This window comes from Bombina bombina, chromosome 6, assembly GCF_027579735.1.
Source record: "Bombina bombina isolate aBomBom1 chromosome 6, aBomBom1.pri, whole genome shotgun sequence".
Taxonomy (NCBI): Eukaryota; Metazoa; Chordata; class Amphibia; order Anura; family Bombinatoridae; genus Bombina; species Bombina bombina.
Genome location: NC_069504.1, coordinates 662,490,981 through 662,512,145, shown reverse-complemented (window position 1 = coordinate 662,512,145; position 21,165 = coordinate 662,490,981). Strand labels below are relative to the sequence as shown.

At 38.6% G+C, this 21,165-nt stretch overlaps 1 protein-coding gene across 1 annotated transcript in view; it reads left to right on the top strand.

Moving 5' to 3' along the window:
* TUBGCP4 (tubulin gamma complex associated protein 4) overlaps positions 1-21,165 on the top strand; it is a 256,549-nt gene that overhangs the window by 61,357 nt on the left and 174,027 nt on the right. The window contains exon 7 of the mRNA XM_053717737.1: positions 16,350-16,551. Within this exon, the coding sequence (XP_053573712.1) occupies positions 16,350-16,551 (202 nt within the window). The remainder of the gene's footprint in view (positions 1-16,349; positions 16,552-21,165) is intronic.

Genomic DNA, 21,165 nt, shown 5'->3' with positions numbered 1-21,165 from the left:
GGCGAGGTCCGGTTGGCAGATAAGGAGTTAATAATTGTAGGTAGGTGGCGGCAACGTTGGGGGGGCAGATTAGGGGGTAATAAATATAATATAGGTGTCGGCGATGTTAGGGGCAGCAGATTAGGGGTTCATAGGGATATTGTAGGTTGCAGCAGTGTCCGGAGCAGAAGATTAGGGGTTAATAATAAAATGCAGGTGTCAGCGATAGCAGGGGCGGCAGGCTAGGGGTTAATAAGTGTGAGGTTAGGGGTGTTTAGACTCGGGGTTCATGTTAGGGTGTTAGGTGTAGACTTAGAAAGTGTTTCCCCATAGGAAACAATGGGGCTGCGTTAGGAGCTGAACGCTGCTTTTTTGCAGGTGTTAGGTTTATTTTCAGCCAGCTCAGCCCCATTGTTTCCTATGGGGATATCGTGCACGAGCACGTTTTTCCAGCTTACCACTACCGTAGGCAACACTGGTATTGAGAGTTGAAGGGAAGCTAAATTATGCTCAACGCTCCCTTTTCTGAGGCTAACGCAGCCATTCAGACAACTCGTAATACCAGCGTTGGCTTAAGGGTGCGCTGGGAAAAAAAGCCTCGTTAGCACTGCGGGTCTTTACCAACAAAACTCGTAATCTAGGCGTTAGTTAGTGGGGGGGTTTCTGGATACAGCTTTATGATCTAATGCTTCAAATACAAATATTTTGTTAATAACTAGTCTGATCATTGTAAAGTACATATTCTTACTTAAAAAAACACTTACTTAAATCCCATAAATAAAGATACTCATCAAATACTCTGCCCCTTTGTTCGCGTGAAACACACCATATGTCACGCTAACACAATATGACAGCAAGCTAAAAGACCATCAAGCAAAATCATATATACCTCAATATCTATTCTATTCATACAGTACCCCTTCCACACATTACTTAAAGAATAAAAACATGCTCTTAGAAAACACTTAAAATCAACTGCCCACTACACAAAACATCAACAGTCGATACTCACACTCATTAAAAATGCAGCACTTAAAAAATACCACATTCTTGCAAAACACTACAAAAAATTAAATTCCCATAACAACCTTTAAAGGGACAGTCAACACCAGAATTTTTGTTGTTTATTACCCATTCCCCAGTTTTGCAAAACCAACACTGTTATATTAATACACTTTTTACTTCTGTGACTAACTTGTATCTAAGCATCTTCCGACCGCCCCTAATCACATGACTTTTAGTTATTATCTATTGAATTGCATTTTAACCAATTAGTGCAGTGTCTGCCACTAGCCATGGGCGTGATTACAATGTTATCTATATGGCCTACAAGAGCTAGCTCTCCCCTGCTGTGAAAAGTAAATAAAATAGAGGCGGCCTTCAAGGGCTTATACATTATCATATGAGCCTTCCTAGGTTTGCTTTCAACTAGAATACCAAGAGAACAAAGCAATATTGTTGATAAAAGTAAATTGGAAAGTAGTTTAAAATTACATGCCCTATTTGAAAATTGAGAGGTTTTTTTTTTACTGTCCCTTTAATTATGGTTTTGTAAATTTTACCCTGCACAATACTATGAGATCATGCTAATTAGGGTTACACCGATACCATTTTTTTATGACTAAGTACAAGTACCGATACTTGTTTTCAAATACTCGCCGATACCAATTACCGATACTTTTTTTTTAATGTCATGTGACAGTTTACCAAGCACAATACAGACTAATTATTTAAGATTCCTTCTTTATAATTATGAAGGGCTGTAATTCAAAAGACATTATGAAATAATAAAGTTCACTGAACATGTTTATAAATAAAAAATATTACAATAAAATATAAAATTTAAAGGGGTGATACAATTGGTTGTAGGGCTGTTATATAACATCAATCTGACATTTATATGGAGGTTCGACTCTAAGTTGAACAGTCTTTCAATTTCCACACTACTGCATGGGGCAGAAAGATATTTTTGGGCCATTTTTGCCAGAGCTGGAAATCTGTTTATTAACTGCCCAGTACTTCAGGGGTTTGTCTGAACGAGGTACAGTGATCTCTCCTACAATAATACAAATAACAATTTGTATTGTCAGAACAGTAGTAAACAAGTTTTAGTTTAGTCTCCACTCCAGTTTAAAATGAAATGGGGACATGCAGTTTGAAAAAACGCCACAAGATAGCATATGGGTAGGAAGTAGAGGTATCGGTTTAAGTATCGGTGCGTTTGCACGAGTACAAGTACTCATGCAAATACTTGGTATCGATACCGATACTAGTATGGGTATCGGTGCATCCCTAATGCTAATAATGCTAATAAACTCTAGTTGCACATTTACAAATGAAATCCCCAACCATGAATTGACAAAGAAAACACACAAACACCTAAATACTATATTCTGGGAAAGGTCAGACAATAATGTCACTGTCACATGCACAGTGCAAACCCACTGTTAAAGAAGCATGTTTTCACAAATAATTTGTTAAAAGCTTTAGAACCCTATGCTATACTTTTACATAACCAGGATTTTAATGAATACACAATTAGTTTTAGTTTATGATTTATTTATTTTTTATATACAATTTGATATTCAACACTTTTGCAGCTTTCTGACTAAATATAACAATTTTATATAACAAAAAGGAAATTTTTGAAAATAATAATTTACACTAATAGATTAAAAGGACACTTTACTAAAATTTCCTCCCCTTTAAACTGTTCCCAATGATCCATTTTACTTGATGGAATATATGTAATTTTCCATTGCTCTGTCCAAGCACTGAGCTCCAGTTTTCCAGACACATAAAAGATAAGAAACACAATGAGATATGCTATTACCTGAAACTCAACCCATTGTAATAGGTTGTGATTTAAAAGCACAAAACCAGCTACTTCTTATATATACACGAATAAACCTGGAAATGCAATTTCTCCTACATTTTTCTACTATGTTACTGGTATAACAAGTCAATGAAAATACATTAATCTAAAAACAGTTTTCCAGTGTACTGTCCCTTTAAGGGCTGACCATTTATAATATGCATATGACATATATAACTTAGCCATGATTAGGAAACTTGTATTATTTACCATTAAAATGTTACTTCTTTACTGTATCATAACCTATATATATATATATATATATATATATATATATATATATATATATATATATATATATATATATATATATATATATATATAAAAGCCATCACAGCATAAATAATAGTACACAGAAATATGTTACCAGTTTATATTAAAATTAAAAACCACTCTAAAAATGTTTTATATACATTTAATAACATACAGCTATATAACTTTTCTTTTCCCTTTTCCACAACTCTACATAAATCTTACACATCCCCACATAACAAGATACTTAAATTAACATATTAATCACATGCCAGAAAAACTCTTTAATTTACCAAAACATGACCTAAAATCACACACATCATCGTACTTACAATTTCTTTAGTTCACTTGCAAATACACACACAATTAACAGCTTTACCCTGATTAATTACCAGTGAGAAAACACAGATACAAAAATAATAATAAAAAAAACAAGAAATACACAGACTGCATATCTTAAATCTTTCACTGAAGGCACTCATGACAATGTATTCTGAAGCCGTTTCAGCATACATTAAATTTTGAAAGACACAGGAAACACATTTTATAAATGCTCTATCTCTGTCAGGAAAACAAACATTTATTAGTGACAGAATAACAAGATAAAACTCTTTACTAAGTTTAAAATGTATTTTTTAGGAATGTCCATTTTCAAACAATTTAAGACGTCTAACAAATAATTAGACAAGATAATAAATCCTTAGAACTTCAGTAGAGAGCTTTACAAGTAACAAAAACACAGTGAAACACTTTTAACACATACATTACACAGAAAAGGTTTTCACATACAACGCTATTATTCAAGATACATCCTTACATATCACATTACATTATTATGTACAGGGAGTCAGGAATTTTCCCCCCATAAGAGTTAAGTTAAAGAATCAGTCATAAATTATTCTCCGTCAGCAAATTATGGTCTGTGAGTCAGTTTCTGCGCAGCATTTCATGAGACTATTGCCAAGAGCTCTTGAGAGAAAAATAAAATAAAATTTCTTTCTAATGACACGGTGATTCCACAGATCACCTAATTACTATTGGGAATATCACTCCTGCCCAGCAGGAGGCGGTAAAGAGCACCACAGCAAAGATGTTAAATATCACCTCCCTTCCCTCCAACCCCAGTCATTCTCTTTGCCTACGTTAAGAGCAAGGAGGTGGTAAAGTTTAGGTGTTTGGAAGAAGATTCTTCAAGCAAGATTTTGTTATTTTTTTCAGCAGTACAAGTTTGTTCTGCTTTGTCCTGGGGTGTAGCCATAGCCCATGTCAGTCTCTTCAGTAGAGCAGTGGTGGCTTTTAAGCATTGGGAACTTGTGGGGTACAATCCTCACTGCGCCTCCCATATATTTAATGCTGCCCTAACATTAAAAGCCTAAGTAAGATTACTCAGTCTTTGTTTTTCTTCCACAGGTCCATCTGAGGGAGCATGCCTCTCAAACCTAGTGAGCTGCCTTGCTGCCTGGCAGATTTCTGAAGGTAAGTGCTGACTTTATTTTTCTGGGAACATATGCAGGAAAAATATGGCACTTTAATATCAGTTGATGGGACAAGAGACATTCTCCTATTGCTTATGGGATCATGTTAATATCGGCAGTAATGGCAGGCACTGGGGACGAGGAGACTTAGGCACAATATGTGGTGTTTTTTTATCTTACTCCCGGCGGCTTTAGAATACATTTAGCCGACCGGGAGGTTAATTTTGTGACGCCCACAATGGGCGGGGTTAGCTGAGGCGGCAAGTTTCTGTTGCACGCTTTTTCCTCCTTCACTTCCTGTGTTCCGGCGGGGAGATAGCTTTGTTGCAGTTTGTTAGCAGTGTTACGGTTACCGGTCTGCATTTTACAGCATATAGAAGTTGAGTCCGGATTTATCTAGCAGAATATTCACTCCGGTGTCAGGCTTACATTAACCATCAGGGAGGAACTCGGAGTTCCTTGGCCATGACAGAGGTAGCCAAGATTATTCAGTGGGCGGAGACCCACAACTGCTGTCTATCTGCGATCCACATTCCAGGAGTGGACAATTGGGAAGCGGATTTTCTGAGCAGATGGACCTTTCCCCCGGGGTAGTGGGAACTCCATCCGGAAGTGTTTTCCAGCTTGCTTTGTAAAATGGGGACAGCGGGAACTGGATCTCATGGCATCCCGTCAGAATGCCAAGCTCCCGAGGTACGGGTCGAGGTTGAGGGATCCTCAGGCTGTACTGATAGATGCTCTGGCGGTTCCTTGGAATTTCAGTCTTGCATACCTTTTTCCTCCGTTCGCTCTCCTTCCTCGGGCCATTGCTCAAATCAAACAGGAGAGGGCGTTGGTGATCCTCATTGCACCGGTGTGGCCTCGCAGGATCTGGTATGCCGTCCTAATAGAGATGTCATCTCGCCCTCCTTGGAGACTTCCACTGAGGAAGGAACTTCTACTTCAAGGGCCCTTCCTTCACCCAAATCTAGTTTCTCTGAAGCGGACTGCTTGGAGATTGAACGCTTAATTTTATATAAGAGTCGGTTATTGAGTCCATGATTCAGGCTCGTAAGCCTGTTAACAGGAAGATTTACTACAAGATAATTTTGTCTTTTCTCCAAGAGGGTTTGGAGAAGGGTTTATCGGCAAGTTCTTTGAAAGGTCAAATATCTGCCTTGTCTATTTTGTTACATAAATGTCTGGCGGATGTACCAGACGTGCAATCGTTCTGCCAGGCCTTGGTTAGTATCAGGCCTGTGTTAAAACCTGTTACTCCTTTACCATCAATGACTGATATCTGAGGTTCTGGTCCTTTTAAACTAGGTTCACAGACGCTGATCTAATGCTTTTACTGTTTTATGTTGTTTTTTCTTGTTCTCATTTTAATGTATCAAAACTATGTATAAAATTCACTGCCATGTTTTTATCTTGTTTATGATATCTAAATAAAAACTTTATTAAAAAAAACAAAAACCTATTACTCCTCCATGGAGTCTTAACCTTGTTCTTAAAGTTCTTCAGCAGGCTCCGTTTGAGCCTATGCACTCCTTAGATATTAAATTGTTATCTTGGAAGGTTTTGTTTCTTGTGGCTATTTCTTCTGCTCATAGAGTTTCTGAGCTTTCGGCATTGCAGTATGAGTCTCCTTACCTTAGTTTTGATTCGGATAAGGTTGTTTTGCGTGCTAAGTTAGGGTTTCTCCCTAAGGGGGTTTCGGATCAGAACATTAATCAGGAGATGATTGTTCCTTCTTTATGTCCTAACCCATCTTCTCATAAGGAACGTTTGCTGCACAACCTAGACGTGGTGCGTGCATTAAAGTTCTATTTACAGGCGACTAAGGATTTTCGCCAGTCTTCTGCTCTGTTTGTGGTTTTCCCTGGTAAACATAAGGGGCAGAAAGCTACGGCTACTTCTCTTTCTTTGTGGTTGAAGAGTATCATTCGCTTGGCCTATGAAACTGCTGGACAACAGCCTCCTGAGAGGGTCACGGCTCATTCTACGAGGGCTGTTTCCTCTTCCTGGGCATTCAAAAATGAAGCTTCTGTGGAACAGATTTGCAAGGCTGCAACTTGGTCCTCTCTTTACACTTTTTCAAAATTCTAAAAATGTAAGACTTTCTTTTACAAAGATATGACAAGTCCACGGATTTCATCCTTACTTGTGGAATATTAACCTCCTGCTAACAGGAAGTGGCAAAGAGCACCACAGCAGAGCTGTATATATAGCCCCTCCACCCTCAGTCATTCTCTTTGCCTGTGTTATACTAGGAAGACATGGTAAAGTGAGGTGTTAGTTTTAGTTTATTCAATCGAGAAGTTTTTTATTTTAAATGGTACCGGTGCGTACTATTTTCCTCAGGGGGATATGGAAGAAGATTTCTGCCCTGAGGTTTGATGATCTTAGCATTTGTAACTAAGGTCCACGCTGGTTCCCACAAGACTTCTGAAGGTAACCATGAAACATCTTCAGTGTGGAGACCGGTTTCATGCTACAAGCAGCATTAAGGTATGTGCAGCCTTTTATTTATTTTTTTGGCACTTAAAACTTATTGGTTTTATGTTTGAGGGTTGTATTGTGTGTGTATTTTTACTTTAGTGCAAAACTGCATTCCCATGTGGTGGTGTTTGGGCCTACTCCGACTTTTGACGTTAAGGGGTGGAGCCTATTTTGGCGCAATTCCTTCAGGCTTTGCAGCAGAGGGTATTTTTATCTATCTTTTGACTACATGTTGATATAAGTACTTCTAAAGCCTTATTTCTGCCCTTGCTTCTGGGTGCAGTAATTTTTGGATTAACCAACGATATTAAAGGGACACTGTACCCAAAAAAATTCTTTCGTGATTCAGATTGAGCATGAAATTTTAAGCAACTTTCTAATTTACTCCTATTATCAAATTTTCTTCATTCTCTTGGTATCTTTATTTGAAATGCAAGAATGTAAGTTTAGATGCCGGCCCATTTTTGGTGAACAACCTGGGTTGTCCTTGCTGATTGGTGGATAAATTCATCCACCAATAAAAAAGTGCTGTCCAGAGTACTGAAACCAAAAAAAAGCTTAGATGCCTTCTTTTTCAAATAATGATAGCAAGAGAACGAAGAAAAATTGATAATAGTAGTAAAATATAAAGTTGCTTAAAATTGCATGCTCTTTCTGAATGACAAAAGAAAAAATTTGGGTTCAGTGTCCCTTTAAGTTAAATTTGGGAATAAATTAATGTTTTTTGTGCATTTTGGAAAAATTGTTCACTTTTTCTTTTCTTAAAGGCACAGTACACATTTTTTCTAATGCTCATTTTATGCTATAAATAAGTGTTTAATCTACTTTTGTGGTATTACTAGTCTGTTCAACATGTCTGACATTGAGGTTTCTCATTGTTCTATGTGTTTAGAAGCTATTGTGCAACCCCCTCTAACATTGTGTAACTTTTGTACTGAAAGGGCTTTACAATGTAAAAAGCATATTTTAATTAAAGGGACAGTAACATCAAAACTAAACTTTCATGATTCAGATAGGGCATGCAATTTTAAACAACTTTCCAATTTACATTTATCATCAAATTTGCTTTGTTCCCTTGGTGGTATTTTTGAAAAGCTAAACCTAGCTAGGCTCAAACTGATTTCTAAACAGTTGAAAACCACCTCCTAGCTCAGAGCATTTTGAAAGTTTTTCACAGTTAGACTGTGCTAGTTCACATGTGTCATATAGATAACATTGTGCTCACTCCCGTGAAGTTATTTAGGAGTCTTCACTGATTGACTACACTGCATGTCTGTCAAAGGAACTTAGATAAGGAGGCTGTCTGCAAAGGCTTAGATACAAGGTAATCACAGAGGTAAAAAGTATATTAATATAACTGTATTGGTTATGCAAAAACGGGGAATGGGTAATAAAGGGATTATCTATCTTTTTAAATAAGGACATTTTTGGTGTAGACTGTCCCTTTAAAGTAAGTGTGCCTAAGGATGATTCTCAGTCTGAAGAGAATCAGGATATGCCATCCAATTCTCCCCAAGTGTCACAACATTTAACGCCCACACAAGCGACGCCTAGTACTTCTAGTGCGTCTAATTCCTTTACTCTGCAGGAGATGGCTGCAGTTATGTCAACTACCCTTACAGAGGTATTGTCTAAATTACCAGTGTTGCAGGGTAAACGCAGTAGGTCAAGTATTAATGTAAATACTGAATCCTCTGATGCTTTATTAGCTATTTCCAATGTTCCCTCACAGTGCTCTGAGTTAGGGATCAGGGAATTACTGTCTGAGGGTGAAATTTCTGATTCAGTGAATGTTTTGCCTCAGACAGATTTGGATGCTATGTCATTTAAATTTAAGCTTGAAGTTCCTACTTACACTGATGTTTTTCCGGTTCCTAAAAGAATTTTGTAAATTATTAGTAAGGAATGGGATAGACCAGGTATATACCGTTTTCTCCCTTTCCTAATTTTAAGAAAATGTTTCCTATATCAGATACCATTCGGGACTCATGGCAAACGGTCCCTAAGGTAGAGGGAGCTATATCTTCCCTAGCTAAGCGTACTACTATACCCATTGAGGATAGTTGTGCTTTCAAGGAGCCTATGTATAAGATATTAGAGGGTCTACTAAAGAAATTATTTGTTAATCAGGGATCTCTTTTACAACCTACGGCTTGCATAGTTCAGTGTCCTATTGCTTTGGTATTGGTTTCCCACAAGTAAGGATGAAATCCGTGGACTCGTCATATCTTTGTAAAAGAAAACTAAATTTATGCTTACCTGATAAATTACTTTCTTTTACGATATGACGAGTCCACGGCCCACCCTGGTTTTTTTTAACACATTTTTTTGTAAACTTCAGTCACCTCTGCACCTTTTTAGCCTTTCCTTTTCTCTTCCTATACCTTCGGCCGAATGACTGAGGGTGGAGGGGAAGGGAGGGGCTATATATACAGCTCTGCTGTGGTGCTCTTTGCCACTTCCTGTTAGCAGGAGGTTAATATCCCACAAGTAAGGATGAAATACGTGGACTTCTCATATCGTAAAAGAAAGTAATTTATCAGGTAAGCATAAATTTAGTTTTTGCCTCGGTTGAGACTTCTTTTGTGAGAAAGGTTCTTCAAGCAGTGGTGCCTTCTGTTTAGGTTCCCTGTCTTGTCCCTCCCTTATCTGTGTCCTCTAGCTTGGGTATCAATTCCCAATAGTAATTAGATGATCCGTGGACTCACTGTGTCATTAGAAAGAAAACAAAATTTATGCTTACCTGATAAATTTATTTATTTCTTGACACGGTGAGTCCACGGCCCGCCCTGCTTTCTAAGACAGGTTGTTTTTTTTTTGTCATGTTATAAACCTCAGGCACCTCTGCACCTTGTTGCTTCCTTTCTCTCCTTTTACTTCGGTTGAATGACTAGGGTTGGAGGGAAGGGAGGTGATATTTAACAGCTTTGCTGTGGTGCTCTTTGCCGCCTCCTGCTGGGCAGGAGTGATATTCCCAATAGCAATTAGATGATCCGTGGACTCACCGTGTCAAGAAATAAATAAATTATCAGGTAAGCATACATTTTGTTCTCTCATCACATTTCAACATATTCAAGAAACAGACTAAGCTCTGTGTTTTTTACTTTGAGCAAACCCATATTTACTTCATACTTGTATACACGGGACAATACAATACACACAAATAAGCATCAATCAGTGATTACTCAGGTCTAGTATATATTATAACGGTAACGACTCGGAGTCGGAAAAGGGAAAATTTTTTGTATCTGCTGACACAACTCTAAGGAAAATGAAGAAAAAATAAGAAAAGAAAAAAGAAATAAGTACCCTGTAACCACGTCACCTGCTCTGACATCCTATCTGGACAAGAAAGTTCATACCAAGACAAGAAAACCAAGCTCCAAGAGGCAATAAATACAGGAAGTTTCCTAAAGAAACCAGCACAAAGGGGACCCACATCCCATTCTACTCCAAGAGGCAGCGATTTTATACAGACCAGACCAGAACATCCAGGATTCATTCAACCACTAGATACATCCTCCAATGCGGCAAACTTACCTCATAGGATTGAGGTAACTTTTGGTAAGGGTATCTATTACGCCTTCATTACACTAGGATTCCAATATCCTATCAAAGACTCTAATATATATACGTATATTCATATACTTCTCTTCCCTTTTTTTTTTTTTTTTTTTTGTTTTCTTTACCCACCAACACTGCCGAGATTTTAATATTATTCAGTTTTTAAGAATCTCCATAAGCGCTGTTTACCCTTTGACTCCTATTTTTCCTATATTGTATAGACTTAGTCTATCATACAATATTTGTACCTTCATAGCTGCTCTATGAGATTTTCATACCTCTGACTAGCGCATTTACTTGAGTAACGCCTGTTTCCACCCACTGACACTGAATGGTAACATTCTACTTAATTCTATATATATATATATATATATATATATATATATATATATATATATATATATATATATATATATATATATATAAAAAATACGATGCAAGACTCTAACTTGCAGAATTAATTTAAAGTGAAGGTAAAGTTTTCCTGTTTTTTAAGCTTTATTACATTACGCATATGCTATGTAGTATGATCGCTATTTTTTTGTAAGTATTGCAATATATATAATGGTATTATAAACTATTCTTATTTACTCACGCTTCCATTATTTGCTCCTCCCTCCATGAATTTCCTTGTTTTTCACCCTATTACGTAGAGAGCGGTCCCACCCGCTCTATACGTACTTCAAAAGCGCGTTCTCGCTTGCCGGAGAATTTGCGAATGCGCAAATGCTTCTCCATATATTCTATTTGCGCCTGCGTGAGTAACATTCTATTGCGACCTTATGCTTGCTTTAATCTGCGCAGGCGCGAAACGGGAGCGAGCCCGGCTTGAAATGGAGAGGAAGTAACCCAAACGCATGCGAAGAAGGGCAAGAACCCCAAACGCATGCGCAGAAGGACAAGAACTGTTGTGACGTCAAATGACGGCCGCCTAACGGCCAGCGTTCCCTTTGGATGATGCACAAACGTGACCGGAGAGTTAAAAAAAAACACAAAAAAACGGGTTGTTTGGGAAACGGAACGATATAGAAAGAAATAAGGTGAGAACTGTGTTAATATATGAAATTATAAAAAATCATGAATTAAAAGTACCATTATTTTTATTAGTATTAACATTGACTATAATCGAATCCTGCTAAGTTTACCTTCACTTTAACCCTTTAAATACCATACAAGACTTTAACTTGCAAAGGAACTATTACAGTGCAAGACTCTAACTTGCAGAGGGACTATTAACCCTTTAAATACAGTGCAAGACTCAAACTTGCTTAAGAGGACTCCAACCCCTTTAATATATTATTAAACCGGCCAGACCTTGGGTCCAAATTCACAGAGGAAAGCAAGAGATATAAACACTTAACCAGTGTGAATCCAATCTTCTGACACCAGAACTGTTAGGTCTCAGATCGCCGGGGTACCACTTCATAATCTTCATAATAATAATCAGTATGTTACACTTATCACTAGAATTGAGTATTTCACATTCAAGGCCTTGGCAAGAATCAGACATGCACACATGATGGAAACTAAGTCTGCTCTAATTTATTCTTAGCAGGGCTGGGTAATATATTTCATTACATACATGTAAAACACAGAGGGTCCTCATACATGCCCCCTATTACAAGTTAGGTAATACAACTTAACAGACATAAAATCCTTTGTATAAGACTGGAGACATTCATCCTTGAACAACAAGATAACATAGGAATGTAAAAATGCTCTTAGCTGCGTGGTTATGATAGTAACAAGATAAGGATGTTACTCACCAAGGAACAGCTGTCATATAGCAAATACAGAAGAAAAAAAAAACAGTTCAATGTAAGTTCATCAATGGCTTCTTAGATACAAAATGGCAGCACTATGGTTATATATTCTTACAGTATGATTGTGGTATTGAGTTATTGCCTTGCGCACCTATTCTAAAATGTAGAATCTTTCCTCTCTCGCAGCCTGAATTTTACATCCAAGACAACCTTTAATGAGGTATTATTAGACCATCTTCTCCTAGGGTTCTTTTTTGTGGGGGGGAAGTACGAAGGACTCTACCCCTGCATTGATCACAGAGAGCTGAATCGCTAATAATAATAATTTTCTATTCAATTTATCTTAGAATTGTTTGATGCACTTCAGGGGGCAAAGTGCTTTACAAAACTTGATCTTAGAGGGACCTACAAGTTAATTTGAATAAAAGAGGGTCATGATTAGAAAACTGCATTTAACACCCGCTTTGCTCTGGCAGTATTTCAACAATTTGTCAACAACATATTCTTTGTACATCTCAATAAATTTTAATTGTTTACCTGAATGATATACTGATCTACTCCAACTCTTTCAACGAACAAGTAACCCAGGTGAAAATAATACTTCAGTTATTAAGAATATATCAACTCTACAATAAACTCAAAAAATTATTTTTTCACAAGACCAGGATTCTTTTTCTGGATTACATAGCTCTTCAAGGTTTTGAGATAGATCCTGAAAAATTGCCTTCAGTTCAGCAGATGCATGTCCAGATTCTGTAAAAGTACGGTTTCTAAGTTTCACCTACTATTAACGAAAATGTATTAGACTGTTCTAAATTTTGGTAGCTCCTTTGATGCCTCTTAACAGCTAAAAATGCCACCATCATATCTTGGGGGGAGAAAGCAGAAAAAGCCTTTCTGAAACTGAAATGGACATTCACCACTGCTCCTATTATAACCCCAATCCCACTCTTCAATACATATTGGAGGGCGATGCCTTGGATGTGAGAGCTGGAGCTATACTCTCTCAAAGGGACCCTGAGACAGGCCGCATCCACCCAGTTTCTTTCTTCTCCAAAACATTGTCTGCCTCCAAATACAACACGATGTCGGTGATAAGGAACTTACAATTCAAATGACTGTAAGTGAATGGAGATGTTTATTGGAAAGAATTTCTGAACCATTCCTTATACGCAAAGACCCCAAGAACCTTTTGTAGTTACAGAATGCAAAACATCTAAATTCTCTACAGGGCAGTTTGTTGCTATTCTTTTCTCTTTTTAACTCCCAGCTTTCCTACATTCCTGGGTCTAAGAACTAAAAGGCTGATGCCCCCTCTCTGCAATTTCCCTCTGAGAAACAAGTGGATACCAATCCTGAAAATATTATTGCACCTGAGCGGATATCAGTATTATCCATTTCGTTGCAGGAACAACTCAGGTCAGTTCAAGGGAAAGTTCCTAAATCCACCTCTGTTCCAAGTGGAGCATTATTTGTTCCTAAGACCCTAAATAAAGAGGTTCTAAAATGGGGACATGACTCCCCTATGTCTGGTCATCCTGGGGTACGTAACATCATGTTAAAATTTAAAACCAGAGATTTGGTGGCCTCATATGTCCAGAGCCATTAAGTTGTCTATTGATGCCTGTAACTTTTGTGCTGTCAACAAATTTCCTTGAGTACTTCCTTCTGGGTTGTTTAAACCTATACTGTTACCAAAATAGCCCTAGACCCATATTTGGATGGACTTCACTGTTGATTTACCTTATCAAATAGTAACACTGTCATTTGGGTGGTGGTAGGTAGATTTTCAAAAAATGGCTAATTTTATTCCACTTTTAAGTTACCCTCAGCCAAAAAACTCTCCAAATTGTTTATTGAACACATCTAAGATTATATGGTCTCTGCATAGACATTCTCTCAGACAGGGGAGTACAATTCACTTTACTCTTCTGGAAAGCTGTTTGCCATAAGCTTAGTATAACCATTTCGTTATCTTCATGCTACCATCTTCAAACTGATGGGCAAACAGAACAAATCGATCTCTGGAATTTTATCAGCGGTATTTAAAGGCAACTGGTTGTCTCTATTACCTTTTTAGCTGAGTTTGCCCATAATTCCAGAACCAATGCCACCGCTATGACCACATATTTTCAAGCAGCTTTATGGTGCCAACCAAGTTCCTTGCTTCTAATGTTCCATCTGCTAACCGTCATGTTACCTCATTAATTTGGCACTGGGGAGTTATTCAACGGGTGCTGTGCACTTTGATGTCCACTTGTAAAAGTGTTGCAGACCATCTTCGTTGTTTGGTACCTTCATTCCGAGTTGGGGATCATGTTTGGCTTTCTAGTAAAAACTCTTAAAAATTGGGTCCACATTGTATTGGTCCCTTCTGTATTTTCTAACAAGTCAATTTGGTAGCTTATCAGCTCCATCTATATTATGAATATGAATCAATCTATTTTTTTTTTTCATGTGTATTTTTAGGTAAACCATATGTACATAACCGGTTTTCCCCCAGGGCTGTCCGTCCAGCTCCTATTCTTATTGACGGCGCTTCTGAATATGAAGCTGAGCATATCTTGGATTCTAAGCATTGGGGTTGAGGACTCTTCTACCTCATACACTGAAAGAACTACCTCATACACTGGAAGAACTACCCAATCACAGAACGCTCTTGGGTCTCAGCTAGAGAACCCTCACACACTCTCTCTTATTAAATTGTTCCATCGTTTACACTCTGACAAACTGGGTGGTTAGTGGAGTGGCCCTTAAGGGGTGCTCTGTCAGGACGAGCTTTATTAGCTTGCAATGGCTTCTGTGTTAGCGCAGCTCAACATCCTTTGCAACGGATGTTGCTGTTTACCCCTGTCAGCTGTGCTATCTTTGTGCAATGTATCGGTTTAGCACGCCTCTGGTTTCTCCCGTGCTAATCAGTTTTAATAGCTTGCTTCAGCATTCACTAACTGCCCTTGTATGGTTCTCTGTATATTTGATGCACTTTACTGTTGTTCTTTCAGCTTCATTGTTGCTGAATCTGCTTGACTCTTGGGTTAGCCCTCTGCTTGCTGTCTGCGCTGACCTTGGTGTTGTTTGACTATTCTTGTGCCTCATGATTTGATACTGATTCTGCCTGTTTTTTTTTACTACTGCCTGCCCCCGCCAATTTTTTTGCCTGAAGATTCTGCAGTGTGCCCATTGTTGCTAATCCGACCTGTCGATTACGTTACAGTTCTTAACCTTTTTCTACTAATTATTTTGTTTCATTTATTCGGTCCTTACGTTATAGTTTTGTAGGCTGTGACATTTCTATCTGTCTACAAACCAGGTAATTGGAATGAACAACTGATACCAGGAGAACAAAGAACATTTAATAATAGAAGTAAATTGGAAAGTTATTTATAATTGTATGCTCTATCTGAATTTTTTATTTTTTTTATTTAGATTTTACTGTCTCTTTAAGGAGGGGAGTTGATAATAGGAGGATGGTGGTAGTAGAGAATGATTTAAGGAAGTGGAACACAGTAACATTGCTGTAGCAAAATAGAGAAGAGTAGTCAATTCTCAGCTTCTCCAAGGTAAGCAGAATGAGATTCAGCACAACTATGATAGAGTGGAATGAGCAGGGACATCCACAATTGGGGCCAATCTCATAAAAGCTTTAGAGAGCAGTGGTACCAGTATGCTGCTGAAAGACAATGGTAGAGATACATATTTCAACTAGTAATTACATTATTACGTATCCTCACTAGTAGAAAGGGGCAATGTATAGCTAGGGAACAAGACTATAAAAGCATGAAAGAAAAGAGAGAATGCTTTTTAGACCTAAGTGAATCTAACAGTCCTCTTTTAAGCTATATGTAATTCTCTTACCTTTTGTTTTAAACAACAATAGTATGACCTCTCTGTCTATGTGTCTATCTATCTAAAATTAGTAAAGCATATATTCTAATGCATGTCTGCTTTGTTTTTGCTCAGGATCCTGGCTGTGTGTCATGGGGTGATGTACAAACAGCTTTCCGCTTGGATGCTTCATGGACTCCTATTGGACCAGTATGAGGAATTCTTTATTAGACAGGGATCAGCCTCTGGCAATGTTTCTGCTCAGCCTGAAGAAGATGATGATGACTTGGGGATTGGGGGTCTCACTGGAAAACAGCTGCGAGAGTTGCAAGACTTGGTGAGAATTTATTGGTATGACTAGCATGGGCTGTTTATGGAACACTAAAATTCCCAGGTGCTCCATGGGCATATATGAAATTGTCTCTAATCCCAACGTAATTCTGTAAAGATTTTCCCACTACAGATCTGTTGTTTTTTTTTCTCATAAATTAAAGAAGGCAAGCTTTTCTCAAAAAACTTATAACCCTAATAGAAAAACACAAGCATATGAGAATATAGGTGATTGTAAGATGCAGAAAGCAGAGTAATGTGATTGATATTGGCTGCAGGTTTTAATTTTTAAGGTGCGCCTCCTGCTCACTACAAACTTTGCTCCACAGTGCAAAGTGTCCCTTTCCAGCAACATCCATTATTTTCAATAGGAGACATCTCACCACGTACAGTGTTTGCCCCATTTTTACGATAATTCCATCAGGGCAGCCCCTGCTAGAGTCGACATGAAAAGCCATGTGTAAACTTGCAAGGTTTAGATCATCGGGCTCGTAGTATCAATTCTGCCACGTAGTGGTACATATAGAATTAAATTAAAATACATTAGACCAGGGGCAGAGCCAAGCCACGCAAGGAGATGGTTGCTTGAATTTTCAGCTCTTGGGCCCTACCAAAAACCTATAATCGCTAAGGGCGGTAATTTTAGACCGAAGACCCAGAATATTCTTATGGAGATCTAAAAAATCAGCATTCTCTGCGCATTAATGATCCTTGCAATCTGGGCCTATCACGCACTTGCACGGATCTAAACAGGATACACTTCAACTCAAGTTGGCTCATCACAAGACCTGCGGAGCTAGGAGTCCTCTGTTCTAAGAGAGGCTACCAGTATTCAAACTGCAATCAGCTAATGCTCTCACTCGCTTGAGACCTGAAGACAGCCTGAGATCGCAGGCGACAGTCTCAAGTAGACCTGTACACAACGGAATAGGCCTGATGACACCGGGGAGTCACAATCCTAATGAGGGCAAAGCTAGATACAGCTCTATAAGTATTCAGCAACTGCACGGCCCCTTCAGCTTCACACAGAGACGTTGATAATTAGTACCGGCACCAGTAATAGAAAAGCCTCAGGCATTTATAGCTATATAAGCTCCCCTCAATCCACATTATATATAAAAGGGTTGCATCCTATCAGTGAATAACCTGAGGATCTTCCTTATTACCTCTCAAAATAAAGTTGTGGACATAAACTAGAGATACTTAAGGGGGTGCCATACAAACCAGCTAACTGTTCGTTTTACCTTTAAGTGTGACTATTACCACCTCCATTAATATAGCCCTAAAGCCACTGCAGGTCTGCTATAAACTACAGTCTTGCAGTAAAAGGGTCAATTATCTTAAAATGACCTCCTCTAGGGCTTTTCCAAATACAATTGAGGCATTAGTGTAACCATCTATACTAGATTATGTCACAGAGACAGCAAAGCAAAATGGATAAATCTTCCAGGACTTCCTCTGAGTCAATATCTTAAAGCGGTAGACACTTTATTTGACAAACTCCCTGAGACACAACCCACCTGCTTAAAACCATCATCCTCTCAATTATCTGAAGATACTGAGGATACAACCGTCACAAAACAAGACCTTAAAAACTTATTCTCTAAAGATTATATAAAAGCAGTATTATCTGAAACGAGACAACTATTTGGACACATGAAGAAGGACCTCAACTCAGTTTCTTAAAAAGTTCAAGCAATTGAAGATAAACAAAACCATATGGAACAGGATCTTCTGAATTCTAACCATCAAATACAAACACATGAAAAATATATATACTTCCTCATGGAGAAAGTAGAGGATCTTGACAACAGGAATAGGAGAACAATATTTGCATCAGAGGCATTCCAGAATGCATTGCCCCTCCTTCCCTCTTACAGGATATTTACAAGATGTATTTCGCACTCTCAAAGGAACACCATCTTCTAAAGATATTACTATGGAAAGAGCACATTGTGCTCTGAAACCTAAACCTCAATCCAAGGCTCCTCCAAGAGACGTCATCATAAAGTCCCTGAATTATCAAGACAGAGAAGACATCCTGAAGTGCGCTCGGGCTAAACACCCACCAACACATGCTGGCGTTGAATTACAATTCTTTCCTGATCTTAGCCCAGCTACGCTACAAAAAAGGAGGGAACTTAAATACATTACACTAGCTCTGAGTAGGCAGAAGATCCAATACAGATGGGGCTTCCCAATCAGCATAATTGAGTCAAAGGATGGGAGTTCAGCAATCTATAGAACTCCGAAATATCTGGCAGACTTCTGCAATAAATTAGGAATGACCATCCCAATTTCGAACCTCAACTCAAGTTACGAAAGGCCCAAAGACTTCCAGATTACCCCGCAACTGCTTGACACAGGTGATTGACCGGCAACAGCTATACACCTTGTGACAGCTATACTTAAGGGGACTGACTTGCTGAGATTCATCCAAGGATAAGTATTAACACCATCTGCACCACCCCCTTCTAATTTTTACAGTATGCTTGACTCACTATAAATTTAGAATATCTACTTCTTTGTTTCTTTACACTAGTTTAAAAGTGTTACTTGTTTTATTGAATGTATAATTGTGCACGCATTATAAGTTATTTTATGCAACACTCCTCAAATTGAATTGCCGCTCTTAGATTAAACCATTAAATGTATTATTACTTATGTATAGGTAATGGCCAGGGATACTATCCCCAATTGTTTATATCCTACTGTTTAATATTCTATTTTCGTTCTTAATAGATATACCTAGGCTACCGATTACTCCTGCTTAAGGACAATAGGATTTTTTATCTTGTAACTATTTATCATTTCTTAACCTTTTACCTTACTATTTACTGTTGATTTGTTATATAAAACAAATTATCAGATATATATTTAACTGATGGAGGTCCTGTAGATACAGAAAAGAAGGCGCCACATGGAACAGTATCGTCAGGTGAAAGAACCATACGCGTCAAACAATTTCCAACTCACATAGGAATATATATTTTGACTGTTATTGGTGGTGTCGAGCTGTTCGAGCACTTTGACACAAGTGACTGTAGAGCTTCGCACACACACACACCCTCATTTGGCTTTGCTGATTGGTATCATTAGCTGAAGGTGTTGGGATTCTGCTGCCTCTGATTGGTGAGACGTAGCCACGTGATCGGACTGCGTACATTGTGGTTGAGTCTGTCAGGCGACTAAGAGGTCCCGGCCTGCTATTTCTGGTACCACGAGTGCCGCTTCCTATGTGAGTTGGAAATTGTCTGATGTGTATGGTTCTTTCACCTGACGATACTGAGCATATAACATACGATTTTTCAGAGTCTATCACATCTCCTTCCCCCCCCAAGACCTCAGCTGAACTCTTTATTCCCCATACCCCATAACTACATCTTTTGACTCTCTCCCTTCCTTGTGTGTCCCCCCCCTCCTTTATCACTTTTCCAGAGCTACACTCACATCATGCCCCCCGCATCAAATAAAAGACCATTGAGTCTCATTGTACTCAACACCAAAGGGCTTAATACGCCCCAGAAAAGATCAATGTTATTACAGGAAATTACTAAGTTAAAAGGCGACATTACATTTGTCCAAGAAACTCATTTTAAAAGAGGTAGAGAGTCAAAATGGAATAACACTAAATATCCGACAACCTACCTCTCCTCTAGCCATCAGAAAAAAATGGAGTAGGCATAGTAATTAAACAATCTATCCCTTTTCAATTAATTCAAGAGGAAAATGAGATGGTCGATTTATATTTCTTGTAGGCCTCTTAGTTAGTAAACCAACCACACTAGTAAACACATACGCTTCCAACTCTAATCAGAACACATTTCTAAAAATGTTATCCTCAAAAATTCTCAACATCAAAAAAGGCTGATTACTAATGGCTGGAGATTTAAACCTCACCTTAGACCCGCACTTAGATACTTCTAAAGGGACCACCATGATTTCTAAAAGAACACTCGAAAAATGTAATAAACTGCTAACGGACTTAAAGGTCCACGACACATGGCGTATCTACAACCCTGATGATAGGGACAACACCTTTTTCTCACACCCCCATCAATGCTACTCACGAATTGATTACATTTTAACAGACCAAATTAGCCCCGCCTTAGTTAAATCAACTGAAATCCTCCTGATCACTTGGTCGGATCATGCTTCGGTAAGATGTACTTTTGATTGGCCAGATATGCCTTAAGTAATTAAATGCCCTATCCTCCTGGCTTGCTGTATTATAAGTCATAGTAATAATAACAACTTATAAACTCCTAACTTATGAATAAACACAAAACACAGAGTGTGGGAAAAGACCCGTAGGTCACGTTTATTATGAAACAAGAGAACCGGCTGGAAGCAACAAGGCAAACCTATAGTACGTGGCAGCAATCTAGCTAGGAGAGTAATCAACCCCCTGCTAGGAAGATGGGCCGCGCCCGTGAATGCCTACACAAGCGGAGCTCAGCTGCACACAGAAGGCTTAGGGAGTTCTCTGCATCATCGGAATGGGGGAGGGCCCCCAGGTGCGCGCCTGTGGAGACTACCCTCCCCCTGGGGCAGCCGTCACTCTACCTCTGATGGCAAACCAGGGCGCGGGCAACCGCCCAACCAGGGTGTAAAACGCAAG